Source organism: Cervus canadensis, chromosome 31 (assembly GCF_019320065.1).
Source record: "Cervus canadensis isolate Bull #8, Minnesota chromosome 31, ASM1932006v1, whole genome shotgun sequence".
NCBI classification, from domain to species: domain Eukaryota; kingdom Metazoa; phylum Chordata; class Mammalia; order Artiodactyla; family Cervidae; genus Cervus; species Cervus canadensis.
Window position 1 is genome coordinate 14357208 of NC_057416.1, and position 14710 is coordinate 14371917.

Below are 14710 nucleotides of genomic sequence, written 5' to 3' on the forward strand. Positions count from 1 at the left end.
AACTGTAAGGGTCATTAATGTCCTAGCAAGGCTTCCTCTTGGAGGACATCACCCGAATGTGTGTTGAGCTTGGAGATCACTTCTCCATGGACAGAGACTTGAGAGAGCTCTCTGCCAGTCACATGGCCTTTGGCCATGAGACACATTGACGCACGGTTACTTGAACAAGTCAGGGCTTTTTTACCCTCAATGCCAACTTGTCCTGAGATGGCCAGGCCGGGGCTGCAGTCACGGCTTAGTGGTTTCTCTGGACGCCTGAGCTCCTCCCGTCTTCTCCCGTCACTGTGTGGCTTTCATCCTCGGAGGTGCTGTGCCTCCGTCCCACTGCATCCTCATCCCAGGCAGGAGAACTGAGGAAAGAAAGGCAGGGATAGAAGATGAAGGGGCCTTCCCGTGGAGTCCGCCCCTGTAGGAAGCCTTCCTGGAACCCCCTCCCGGCCAGTTCCGCTCATGGCTCGTCGGCTGCAACTACTTCAGATGGCCATCCCTAACTGCTCGGGAGAAGGTTAGTGTTTTTGGCTGGGTGTCTTGCTCGCCCCGATCAGTGTGGTCCAGTTAGTGGGGAAGAAGGAGATGAAGGGTGTTGGCAGCCGGCAGTCTGCCACAGGCGACCACCGGCCAGTGCTCCCGACAGCCCCTTCTCTGAGGGGTGGGGTAGCATCGATGTTCATATGACGCAGAGGAAGAAATAAAAAGATGTGAATCTGAACCCATGAAGAGCCATGACTGATGAGTTGTAGTCATCTGGGTATTAGTTGAAAAGCAGAAGAACATATCTTGGGCCCTAAAAGCCAGCCAAGGGAACTCCCTGGGCCAGTCCAGGGGTTAGGGCTCGGGGCTTTCTCTGCCGTGGGCCTGAGTTCAACCCCTGCCTGGGGAATGAGGATGCAGCAAGCCACGTGGCAGGGTTAAAAAAAAAATAGAAGTCAGCCAGATGTAGCATTAAATCTTAAAATGCTACTAAGATTGTGTTCTGATAAAGAGTTAATGTTACATAGTTTTATTACAGGCACGTTCTTAGTATAATTAAGGGCTGAGAAATACTCAGGATCGATGAGTTTCATTAGGAAAATACTTAATAATAGTTGAATAGTCCCTGAGAACTTGGGTTTATAACCCACCTGACTTGAACGTGCTCAAAATAGCCATTGTTCAAGGATTGTACTTGGTCTAAAAATGTAAGGTTCTCTTTTTCCTGAAGCAGAGGTGTTCTCAGTCACACATACATATTCCTGGAGCCGTCACCCACAGCTTCCGCACCTGCCTTTCCTTCCAGCTCCTTGGGGAAAACGTCCCGTGAACCACCATATCTTATAATGATGGAATATTCCCTGAGTGTTAACCTCTAGTAAAGGTTATAGATGGAAGTGGTCTCTCTGCACAGTCCAGTGTGGTTTATGAGGTCCGTGAGGCAGCTTAGCACTTCAAGTGTGGGTGGTGCAACGAGGAACTAAAATTGTGATTTAAGTAGCCCGCGTGGCTCATGGTCAGCTTCCTGGACAGTGCAGGTCCAGGAGGTAGAATCAGGGTTCCGGTTACCAGTGTCGGGGGGAGGGCACTGGTGTGGGGCGAAAGAGGGGGAGGAGTTGATCATGACCTCAGGTTTCCGTCTTCAGTGGGGGGCAGGTGGAAACGCTTCTGTACGGGAGATGCAGGTGGGGGTGCGTTCACGACTCTTGCATTCAGGCCTCAGGAATGAGTAGCCCATGGCGCAGCACCCAGCCCGCTGACTTCATCCACGTTGGATGGTTTTCATGATTCTTAGGGAGGATTCACTGTGTTACAGTTGATCAGTACAAATAGAGTCTGAAATTCTCCCTGAGAATGGTCTTTCCTTCCTGTTCCGTCTTTAATTGTTCTCCCTTTTCAATACTCAGGTATCAGATTGTAGTGGAGATAATCCAGGCAACAACAATCAGCAGCTTCCCCCAGCTGAAGAGGCACAAAGGTAAGAACCAGTTCGTTTTCTTCGCTTTTACGTCCTGAAGGCCCTGGGTCTAGTCCCCGCCTTCTCTCTCCTGTCAGGGTTTTGACCTGTATGAGTATGCACTTAAGTATTTCAAATTTGTTAAAATATTGCTGTATCAGCAAAAGAGAAAGTAAGTATGATTTCATCCTAACAAAAACCTTTGTAGTTCTGTGTTCCCTGATAAACTTTGTATTCATAATTTTTAGAATATTGAAATCAGTGGGTAGAATCATGCTGCTGTTTGGTTTATATACAAACATAGTTTCATAGTTTTTTCTCATATTAAAAGCTCCCCCCCAAAAAAAAATAAAAGGCTCCCCCCAAATAGAATTGTTTTGTTAGTTTTTGGAGAGCTCTGTTTTAGAGTGCGATCTAGGCAGCGTCTCAGCGGGCTGAGCATCTGGGAAGCACCTCTTCTGGATGTTAACCTCTCCCCGCCGCCCCACCTGCCGGCACTGTTCCCTTGAAGTTGGACAGTCAGGCTGTGCTCGAGGTGACCATCTAACGATGCTGCCAGGCTGTGTGTGCGGTTCTAAACATTTCACGTCCAGGGTTGTTTCTCCTTAGCCTTGGTTTCGTGTTCTGTTTGTGAATAGTAAACTGAAGAAGTGTTAAAAAAAAAAAAAAAAAGGACAGATGGAAGATCCTAAGAATACTTGGGATTCAAACTAGAGATGAGAACTTTTTTTTTTTATGAAGGTAGAGTGCATATGCTAAAACATAATTTTGTTGCTACATATAAATATGTTTGTTTCAGGCAAGTCTTTTTCAATAATTGTTCACTGATTAGGAATTGGTATATAATTGTGAAAGTATTTTGAGGATTTCAATGGAGAAAATGCTGTGTGACAGGTGGGGAGAATTACCTAACTCTGTGCCCTCTGAAACCTTAAGGAAATAACTAGCTGACTCTGCATTGACTTTTCTCAGGATAACACAGGAGGGCAGGGGGACCTCTTTACTTTGTCTTTTTTTTTTTTCACTTTGTATATTCAGGAACATTCAAATAAGGCTTCTGAGGCTTCAATAAACTCCAGCAAATCCACACAAAATTCTGAGAATGTTTCAGGTTCATAGTGGAAGACCAAATTACTTTCTTTAACAATGTAGAAATTTTCACTTGATTCTTGGTGGCTTTTTTCTTTTGGAATTTTGATGTTTTTAAGAAATAAGGTATCAAGTGGTTTTTGAACTCTTTACAATGTCTTAACTAGTTTAATTGCTGGTACTGTTCTAGGGAAAGTAAATAATCATAGAAATAAGAAAAAAAATTGAGACCATCTAACTCAGATCTTTGTCCTATGAGCAAGAAAAATTAGGAATATTTGGAGAAACAGGTTCTTAGAGCAAATTTATAAATACTGCACAATTTATAAATTTTTTGAAGCACTTGATCTCAGAAGTTTTAAGTGCGCTCACAAAATTTCCTTGCCTCTGACCTTATTTTATCATTCATTCTGGGCAAACATATTGACTGAGGCCTGACTTTTACCCACTAATCCCATCAGCTGCTTGATGGTCACGGAATTTGGGAAGTTAGCTTTGGTCAGGAGGGTGGAGCCCTCATGGATAGGCTTGGTGTCTTATGAGAGAGGCTGCAGAGAGATTCCCAACCTCCCCCGGCGTGTGAGGACCCAGCAGGAAGCTGGCAGTCTGCAGCCGACGTGAGGGGCTTCACTGGGACCCACGCTGGCGCCCTAGTCTCCAGACTTGTTTACAGCCAGCCGTCTCAGCCAGTCTGTGGTGATGGTTATAGCTGCCCAAACTAAGACCCTGGCCAAGTGCCGGCATTCTAGTAGTAATGGGACATATGCTACGTCTTCTCTGCTGCTGGAGGCGAATAAGCCCAATATTTCAGCTCTCTCTTTTTTTTTTTTTTAATTTTTAATTGACTGGCAACTTTATTTCAAATTATATGAGCTTCTCTTAGGTGTGTAAGCCAGCCGAGTTATCACCATACAGCTACGTAAGCAAGCCGTGGGATTTACTGTCCGGATGTCTAGTCTGATGTCGCTGTACCCTGCGAGGCAGTGGAGGGGGCGGGGGGTCTCCACGGGGCTGGTTGGTGGGAGCCTCCCCGCCCCAGACCTGGCCCCTGGGTCAGTGGTTTTGAAGGGTGGATCCTGTCAGCACACGTAACAACAGGAATGAATCAGAATCCTGTTTTGGAAGTTCAGACATGTGATTAAGAGAGTGGACATTACTAGAACAGCTGCTTGAGAAACCATAGCTTCCCGATGCCTGGACCCCTTTGTATCCGTAGTTTATCTTTCCCTGTTCCCGTCACATCTGTAGTGAGCAAAACCTGTCAGTCCGTGAAGAGGGGTCAATTTAGTGGGAAACTTAAAAGAAAAATCCCAGAACATCTGACTGTATCCTGTGTGTTACCCTAAATTATTATTTTCTATTTCAGCTCCCTTTAAGGCTTTTTCTTTCCCTTGCTGCTGTTCTGGGTTCTGAAATGTTAGCAAGAATAAAGTGATTCAAGAGTACTATTTACTTAGCTGACTGCAACAAAGGACAGGATGTTAATCTAATAGAAACTGCTCTGTATAAATACTGCACACGCAGGGATGACATGCCCATTGTGCACCTTGTTTAGTATAAGTAGAGAGTTTTGGAATTGAGTATATCAAGCAGAACTGTAGAAGAACTTCAGAATATACTGAATATGTATACACACAGAGTTACTTGTTGATAAAAACCATTAATGATTTCCATTAGGAATAATTTTTTGAATCATATTTCTTATCTGATTTTGCATTTAAAAGCATCCCTGCCCAAAGGAAGGAGCTACTCTATAGACTCTAGGGGACTTCTCAGAGCCCTTTCTAATGCTCTGGTTTCCTAGCACTGCAGTAATGTGACACAGTTTCTAACTTATGAATGACCTAGACTTACACCGCAGGCCGTTGCTGCAGGGCCCTTGCTAGGGTTTCTGTCTGCCCAGCCCTTCCACCCTGAATGCGGCGGTGCCCGGAGCCTGCGGTCCCTTCCCCAGCATCCAGCGCAGCCCCGTCCCATCTCTCCCTGTGGCCAGGGGCTCAGCCTCTTCCATTACGCTCTCTTTGGTGATGGTGGTTTACTTGCTAAGTCACGTCCAGTTCTTTTGCGACCCCATGGACTGTAGCCCGCCAGGTTCCTCTGTCCATGGGGATTCTCCAGACAAGAATACTGGAATGGGTTGCCATGCCCTTCTCCAGGGGATCTTCCCAACCCAGGGATCAAACCCAGGTCTCCCGCATTGCAGGCAGATTCTTTACCGTCTGAGCCACCAGGGAAGACCTATGCTCCTTGTGAAAGTGAAAGAGTCGTGTCTGACTGTTTGTGATCGTGTGGAATACACAGTCCATGGAATTCTCCAGGCCAGATTCCTGGAGTGGGTTGCCAAGCCCTCCTCTAGGGGATCTTCCCAACCCAGGGGTCGAACCCAGGTCTCCCGCATTGTGGCTGAGCCACTAGGGAATGCTCTCTGTAGTCTCATAATTTATATATCCAACTCCGCTCCCACCTTCCCCCCCCAGAAAACTTCAGTCATCGTACGTCCTAAGAACCTGCATTTATTCAGGTAAAGGTCAGGTCCAGAGGTTTTCAGCAAGTGCGTGGTTAGTGGGGCTTGAACCCACGTGTCCTGCACTCTTCCCACTGCCCTGATCACTCACGCAGGCGGGTGCTCTGAGACACACTCGGAACTCAGAAGCTGTCTGCGCGGAGCTGTGGCTTCAGTCTCTGACTCCTCTCTGCTCAAGTCACGTTCTACTCTGGGAGCAGGCCTCTCCTGGTAATCTGACGTGTGGATTTAACTGATGGGGCCTTACTACTTTAAAAATCTGTTGCAAGCGTGTTGGAGGGCCTTCAACCGAGGAAAATGCTGGAAGTTTCAGCACTTGATGTATTTAAGGAAGGAAACACAAATAAAAGGTGTGCTGCAGGCACCCGGCCTGGGCCTTGCCCGGCCCTCACTGTCTCTCCCCTTGTAACAGGAGAGGCTCCGCTGAGAGCTCCTGCTGGGGCCTCTACTCATTCCTCAAGTATCCTTCCTACTGAAGGGGGAGCGGCACACTCGACTCTGAAACTTCAGGTGTTTGCTGTGAAGAGAATCCCACTTGTTCTTTTTTTTTTTTTTTTTAAAGCTTACCGGCCCTAACTTGAAAAGTAAGGTAAATATTGCGTTAGTTCCTGGGCAGCTTTTGAGGTGATCTTCAGATAACTTTGAGAAAGTCTGTGACGATCGGTAACTACTGAGAACTGCCGTCAGCTCTGCGTTCAGAAGAAAAAGCATTTCTCCTTCTGAAACTTCACTAGTCCCTAAATAAATACACACCCGTTTCTTGAACCCCCTTCTCAGGACCTTTTACTGAAACATCTGTTTCAGTGTACACAAAAGATTTCCAAGACTTGTCAGCCTGTCAGTGTGGATGGAGGCCTGACCTCTGCTAGCGAGGAGCCCCGAACATCCCTTCCCTCCACTGCTTGGGGGGCCTGAGGAGACCTGTGCATTGTGGGGGGCAGAACCACATGCTGGGGAGCCCTGGGGGGTGGGCAAGCACAGCCTTGCCTCCTGCACCCCCTTAGGAGCTGTACCTCTGTGGTAATCCTCCCAATGCGGTGGGGGGTACAGTTTTGCCTCCCAGGGGACAGGGGGCATTGAACAAGGTCTGCAGACGTTTCTGATTGTCGCCCGGGGGAAGGGGTGCCTCTGGCATCTAGTGGTAAAGGCCAGGGATGCTGCGAGACATTCTGCCACACACGGGACAGCCCCACAGGGAAGGTTTAGCCCCGCCGGAAGGTCACTGATTCAGAGACCGTGTGTCCTCTGTGGGATTCCTCAGGCAGCCCGCCGAGGCCGCCGCAGTTAGGCTGCGCCTTGGAGTCTGACGTGAGAAGAGAAGCACTCTGCTGTGGGTGCTTCTTAGTGCTCGGCAGACGAGGGGTGCCGTTTTCTTCCAGCTTCGCTGGTGCCGCTCCTGGGGCCTTGGTTTGCGCTGTCACTTCCCTGCCCTTTGCCACACTGGAGGTAGTGCCCGGCGGTTGTCCCCGGTGTTTCTGTTTTGCAGCAGGTCACTCTGCTCCCTTGAGGAGGAACTGTATCGTGGGCGGAAGGTTTATGGCCCAGAGGGCTCTGTGATGTAGTCACCGGTCCCCTGTGGTGTCCCCAGGGGGTTCCTCCGAGGTCTAACCCAGATCTCTCTTCCAGCAAAAGACCCCCTTCCCTTTTGCTCTCACCTCAGCAGAATTGACTCGCTAGGAGGGAAGCCAGTGAACACTGATAATGCGTTGTTTAGACACTTACGGCGCCCGCGTGTTCTTCTTGGCACCCACGTAAAGAGCCACTGCCACCCCGTGCATCACCCGGCACCGTCTGTGGCCTCAGCCTTCTTCCTTAACCTCCATTAAACGTTGTGTGATTCACCCGGCTCAACGGCACACGGCGTTGCCTAGGGCTCAGCAGACGCGGCCGCAGGAGGCCGGCGTGAACCGGGCAGTGTGTCGTCCACCCCCTGGCCCGCACTCCTCTTGATGAGAGGATTTCTCGGCCGGACGGGTCCTCAGGTCACAGAGAAGCGTATTCATTTCCCTCGCTGGATTTCCTAGGATTTTTGCACAACAGTCGCATGCACTGCAGCAGCGCCCTGTTAGGCATTAAGTCCTGAACGTGGCATTAGTTTTCTGAGGTAAAAAATAAACAGAAGTGTCTAAGCAACAAACTGCCGTTGCATTTGTTAGCAACAAGCTTTGTGATCGGACAATGACTTTGGCTGTCAACAAACAGAACACATTCATGAGCAGGGGACACCCCAGCAGGACTCTGGGATGTTTCCTCAGCTCTGCAGCTGGGTTTTAGGGGAAGGTTTATTCTCTTTCTCCCTTCCCTTTGGAATTTGCCTGTTTTTGTCCTTTTAGAAAGACTTTTAAGCCTTCTCAGGAGAAGAAAGTGTTTGTTGTTAAGTGTGTATCAGTTTCTTCCTCTGTGTCTCTCTTGATTAACCTGTTTTAACCCAAAGTTAAAATTGCAGTCTAGGTTTATTTTATAAAAGGCAACTTTTTGTCCTCGCATTTTAAAGTAGCTTAAAGATTATGCACAGAATTTAGAGTTTAAGAATATATGTGTAGCATGTTTAAAATAAATGTTACCAGTGCAAACTAGTTTAAGCATATATGCTTTAAATCTTTTTAAAATAAATGTAATCAGTGCAGAATCATGGAATGCAACTGTGGGAGTTTAAGCTCCTTAGAATCTAAGTATAATGGAAATAACCTGAGTTTTGGAAGCAGAAAAAAACAAAAGTTTTCTGGAAAAGTCACAATTCTAAGCATGTATTTCTTCAGGTACACCTACAAATAATTTCAGTTTGCAGTATGCTAATTTGGAGACAGACTAACAGTTACTTTATTTAAAATTTTTAATTGGAGGATAATTCTTGACAATATTGTGTTGGTTTCTACCATACATCCAACGTTTACCTTCCCACTAAGAGGGCTCTGAAATACTACTTTTCTTCTTGGGATGCTGAGTTCAGTTCTTTGAGCAGGGCCTCCCTGTCAGCTGAGCACAGGGCACACAGAATCCATCATTGCTGTCAGATGAAAATGCCTCCTCAGTTCAGTTCAGTTCAGTTCAGTCGCTCAGTTGTGTCCGACTCTTTGCGACCCCATGGACTGCATGCAGCACGCCAGGCCTCCCTGTCCATCACCAAACTCATGTCCATTGAGTCCGTGCTGCCATCCAACCACCTCACCCTCTGTCGTCCCCTTCTCCTCAGTTGCACGTGTGACAGCACCGTGTGACACATGATAGACCCCCTTGAACGGGGCTGACTGTTGACCCGAGGTCTGCTCTGACCGTTGGTGACGCCTGTCGGGAAAGGCTGCCCTGATGGAGGCCGTGCCTTGCGGCCCTGGCCTGAGCTCTTCTGTCGGACGTGTGCAGCCTGTCCAGGCGTGGGTGTAAGCATCTGCACGGCCTGACTCTGCGACCTGAGGGTGGTGACGACCACGCTGGGGAACTGGAGGTCGCCCCAGGTGTGTGAGGGCTTCCCTGGTGTCTCCATGGTAAAGAATCTGCCTGCTTAGCTTGAGACACAGGTTCAATTCCTGGGTCTAAAGATCCCCTGGAGAAGGAAATGGCTACCCGCTCCAGAGTTCGTGCCTAAAAAATTCCATGGACAGAGGAGCCTGGTGGGCTACAGTCCACGACATCGCAGACTCAGACACGACTGAACGGCTAACACTTCTCTGAGCGGATAGCCTCACTCCCTGCTTCCAGACAGCAGACCCCTAGGAAGGGAACTGCTGCAGCTCCCGACACCAGGTTCAGACCGGCTGGTGTCCGCGTCCATCCCTGTGCTTTCCTGTCACCGCAGGGAGGGGCGGCCTTCCCCAAAGCCAGCCTCCTTCCTCACTGTCCACTGGGTACCACCCTCCCACCTGTAGCCTGTTTCCTTCGTAACTGCTTCCTTCCACCAGCACTAAAACCAGCTCATCTCTCACCCATTTAGACGAAGAAAGCCTGCCCTCAACCCCTGCCCCTCCGTGCCTGCAGGTCATGTGTGCAAAGCTAGTACCTACTCCACAAGGAGGTGCTCAATGCTTAGTCATTTTTAGCAATTAATTTCGTGTGAATTTTTTGCTTTTGCTTTAAATTACATAATGTCAGCTTAAGGAAGCAAACCATTGTAAATATTTTTAAGGTAAATTTTTTAAATAAGTCTCCCTGAGACCACAGAGCTCATGGTGGCAGAGACCAAATTCTAATCTGATTCCAGAGTCTGCTGACAGCCGTCCACAGGACTTGTCCACTCGTGGTCCTGGCCACAGCAGGTTGGCGGCAGGGAGGGCTAGACGCCGTGTTGGAGTAAGGTAAAGAGCGGGAGGTGAGGCATCTCACCCTGCTTGTCTCCTTCACAGCCTGGGCTCGAGAGAGAGCACAGTACCTAATGCACAGCGAGGACTCAGCAGAACTTTAGCTCTGTTATACTGAACCCTTGGTAACATTTGACACAGATCATGCATCCACTCAGCGCGTTCCCTGAGTCCCGACTGTGCTGCCGGGCACTGTTGTGGGTGCTGGTGGTACAGTGGTGTATAAAGAAACAAAATGCTGCTTTTATGAGGACATACTTGGAGGATAAGTAAGTCAAATAGGTGGCATGGCAGTCATGCCATAGAAAAAATATAAAGCCGAGCGGGAGAAGACTGGTGTTTTAGGGTAGAGGTTGCAGGTAGAAAGAGGATGACCAGAGATGTCTTTGCTGAGCTCTGTACTGGTGACCTGAAGGGGACAGGGAACGGAGCCAGACGGATTCTTGGGGGATCTGCTGATATCTAATATGGATATTAAAGCCCCACAGGAAGCTACCCAGTGTGTTCAGGAAGTTGGTCACCAGAGACCATTAGTGTCCAGGAGAGGCAGATCCAAAGACAGCCCTGTAGCATCATGATTCACTGTTTTTATAGATTATCTACCATATAGTTATTATAAAATATTGGCTCTATTTCCTGTTCTATATGTTCTGTCCTTGTAACTTACTTATTTTATACCAGGTAGTTTGTACCTCTTAATCCCCTTCACCTGTGTTAACCCTCCTCACACTCCTCTTCTCTCTGGTAACCACTAGTTTATTACTTGTGAGTCTGTTTCTTTTTTGTTATTCATTTATTTTTTTAGATTCCACATATAAGTGAAAGCATACAGTATTTTTTTTTTTTTCTCTCTGACTTACTTCACTAAATATAATGACCCCCAGGTCTGTCTATGTCACAAATGGCAAATTTTCAGCCCCAAGTTTTCACAAATTTGGCCCAGCGTCACCATGTTCCTTACCTCTTTGATACTTTGTCCTCTGACTGCCTACCGCCCATCCATCTCATTCAAGGTAAAGAAACCGCTGCCATGAAGGCCGATCTCCTGAGGGCCAGGAACATGAAAAGGTACATTAACCAGCTGACCGTGGCGAAGAAGCAGTGTGAGAAGAGGATCAGAGTCCTGGGAGGCCCTGCCTATGACCAGCAGGAGGACGGGGCCTTCGATGAGGGGGAAGGGCCTCAAAGCCAGAAGGTAGATCTTGGCGGTTTCTTGTTTTGCCATTTTGTGTTTGTTATGAACACTGATGTAATCATATAGACAGTGCTTTCACTTCTTGGTTTTTAACCTAAAACATGTTTTCCCTAACGTAAACTCACATGTTTACTTTTAGGAGTCAAGTAGCCACATTTCTTGGTGTCCTTGACTTCCGCATGTGGTAATTGGTGTGATCGGGAGGTGTGAGATGCATGTGTATGTACACGCCTGTGTGTGTTTTCCTGTCTCCCTTTTGTCATCCCACCATCCCAGAGGAACATATTTGTGTTTTCAAGGGCCCAATCAGATTACTCACTACTAATTGGATAGAAATTACCAGCAGTGAAGCAGAAGACCTCTTAGAGGTTATTTTACTTAGCTCTCGCCACAATGCTATATGAGTCTGTACTCCGTGTCTCCATTTTACAAAAGATGAAGAAACAGTTGGTGTAAGTAAATTACCTAATAAGGCCATGTGGATAGGAAGAGACAGAACTACATAAAAACCCAGATCTAGTTGATCCCCAAACCTGAGTGTAGCTGAGGACCCTGCACTTGAATGGGAAAAGTCTCCCTGACTTTCTCCTGAAGTTCTTACAGAGCTCTCAACCCAGCTTTCCTTCTTGACTCCCGTACTGTTTTTAGTTTGCTGGTAATTTCTTAAGAAGAGAAAGTATTTTATTTTGGGCTGGGGGAATGGGTAGTTTGGGATGGACATGCACACACTGCTGTGTTTAAAATGGGTAACAGCAGGGACCTGCGCGGAGCACAGGGAACTCGGCTCAGTGTGATGTGGCGCCCGGCTGGGAGGATGGATACGTGTGTATGTGTGGCCGAGTCCCTTTGCTGTCCACCTGAAACTATGACGACATTTTTAATCAGCTATACTCCATATAAAATAAAAAGTTTCAAAAGAAAAAAAGTTATGCTATAGAGTCAGAAAGCCTGACTGTTAATCCCAGGTTCACTGGGGATTGACTTTGGGCACGTCAGTTAGCTTCTCTGTAAAGTAACAATAAGTGTACAGACCATACAGGGCATGATAATCATGGAATTAAATAATGCACATAAAATGATAAGCACAGTAGTTGGTGTATAATGAGCACTCAATAAACATCTGTTTTAACTGGCATTAATTATTCCGGGGTATGTTTTAGTGATGTCATAAATGTAAGAGGAATCCAATTGTGAACTCTCCTTTCAGGATAAAACATCATTCCTAGGATCCTAGTTCTCCACATTCTCTTTAGTCTGCTATAGACAATTTCATGAGTATATTGTGGATATTCCACGGCTGGAGAATCTTGGGCCTGGGTCCCTCTTGGTAACACGTTGTGTGTTTCAGGAGAACATTTACTTACTATTCTAGGCCTTGTGGTCCTTTTGAATGCTAGAGGGATGTATTTCCTAGAGAAAATGAACCTGTGGGTTAAGAGACAAGACACACAAAACATAAAACTAAGTTAATAGCATACGCATCTTGAAACCAGATCCAGTGGGACTGGGACGTAGTGAAAAGAAGTAAATAAAAATCCCTGACGGGGAATAAAGAATGATCACAGGGCACCCTCCAACCTGAAACACTCCATGGCCTCTGGCACATGAAACATCCACCAGGACAGTTTTTTGTCTTCTGCCCAGAGATTATTTGTGGCAGCACCGCTCCCAGAATTACCAGAGGTTTTAGGACAGAAAGAAATGTGTTAATCCAACAGAGGAAATTAACACAAGAGCATAGTGTTTGCTATATGGAAGCCCTTAGTAAATGGTAATTGGTATTATGTTGTGTGTATATACTTATATTTTTAAATCATCTATTGATCAGTAGTGTCCACTTTGACCTAGTCAATGTTCTCTTTTCTACTTCTGCACCAAGTCTCAGAATTACTGAGAATAGCTCATCTCAGATTAATGCAGTGAGATTGAGTTCATCTCACGTTAACATATTTGACTCAAAAGTGTGCCATCTATTCATCCTGGTCACCCAGACCTGCACCGTTAGTGTGCATGTTCCTCAGGGAAAGGCTTATGCAGGCTTCAAGAGAAAATTAAAAACAAAAAACTTGGAGTAGAGAACTTAAGGTTAATTCACCAGCTAAGATATGAGATGTATCAGATGTTGAATTAGACTTGAGATAGGTCTACTGTCATTTATTTATGTGTTCACTTTTAGAACTAAACGTAAGAGTGTTCATAAGACACAATGAGAGAATAAAAGCGGCTGATATTTTAGAAGATGTTTTGGGCTTAATTTTGCAAATACAAGAATTTGTATCTAACTTGGAATTCATTTCAATCTGTGAGATTAGACTGGGAAGACGTCCTTAGAACTGTGGGATGTCTCTCCTGCTCAGCTCCTCCCAGCGTTGCAGATGGGTTGTTCTCTGAGTAATCTGTCATTCCTGTTAGAATCGATAGGGGAGCCTTCAGACTTCTTTGGAGCCTGTCCAGTTAGGATTTGTACTTTAAAATGCTTCCCTGGTAGGTTTACCTGAAGTGAGGAGACATTCTGTGATTTCCCAAAGTTAGTACACTACATCCTAAGTATTAATGATCTGTAGCAAGGGATGGTCATTCCTTTAATTAGTTACCAAAAGCTGCTAGAAAAATGCCTGCCCCTTTCTGCCCACAAAGCAGATTGAAGACTTACTGTCCGTGGCAGAGGAGGTGAACATGCATTGATTATAGGCACTTGATTTTAGAAAAATCTTACTGACAACATTTCTGAAATTTTTCCATCTGCTACAATGTTAGTTTTAAGAATCTTAAATGTAAGTTTTCCTTTTATTGCATTATACTTAGACATCATTTTTATTACTAAATAGATAACTAAGGATATAGCAGTTAAACTCCTTCTAAATTAATTTGAGGCATTGCTCCTTGTTAAGTCCTGAATTACTATAAAGGTCATCCACTTTTTCTTTAGTGGTCCATGCTCAAGATTGATCACACTGTGTCTTCAGGTAGTGGTTTTTCTTATAATGTAAGCACTCAAAATAGTAAATGAAGGGGTAATTATGAAACTTCCATGCGTTGGACTTTTTTTTTTTTTTAATTTCAAAATGTAGAATTTTTTGTGTGTGTGTGATTCAGTAATACATATGCCCTGGCTTCAGCAATACATGAACCGTGAACTTCCAGATGTTCAAGCTGGTTTTAGAAAAGGCAGAGGAACCAGAGATGAAATTCCAACATCCGCTGGATCATCAAAAAAGCAAGAGGGTTCCAGAAAAACATCTATTTCTGCTTTATTGACTCTGCCAGAGCCTTTGACTGTGTGGATCACAATAAACTGTGAAAAATTCTGAAAGAGATGGGAATACCAGACCACCTGACCTGCCTCTTGAGAAACCTGTATGCAGGTCAGGAAGCAACAGTTAGAATGGACATGGAACAACAGACTGGTTCCAAATAGGAAAAGGAGTACGTCAAGGCTGTATACTGTCACCCTGCTTATTTAACTTATATGCAGAGTACATCATGAGAAACGCTGGGCTGGAAGAAGCACAAGTAGGAATCAAGATTGCCGGGAGAAATATCAATAACCTCAGATATGCAGATGACACCACCCTTATGGCAGAAAGTGAAGAGGAACTAAAAAGCCTCTTGATGAAAGTGAAAGAGGAGAGTGAAATAGTTGGCTTAAAGCTCAACATTCAGAAAACAAAGATCATGGCATC

At 45.9% G+C, this 14710-nt stretch overlaps 1 protein-coding gene across 5 annotated transcripts in view; it reads left to right on the forward strand.

Moving 5' to 3' along the window:
* Positions 1-14710, forward strand: part of SNX25 (sorting nexin 25) — a 93883-nt gene that overhangs the window by 50007 nt on the left and 29166 nt on the right. For all 5 annotated transcript variants that reach the window (XM_043454214.1, XM_043454215.1, XM_043454212.1 and 2 more), the window contains exons 6-7: positions 1878-1948; positions 10846-11027. In XM_043454214.1, the coding sequence (XP_043310149.1) occupies positions 1878-1948; positions 10846-11027 (253 nt within the window). The remainder of the gene's footprint in view (positions 1-1877; positions 1949-10845; positions 11028-14710) is intronic.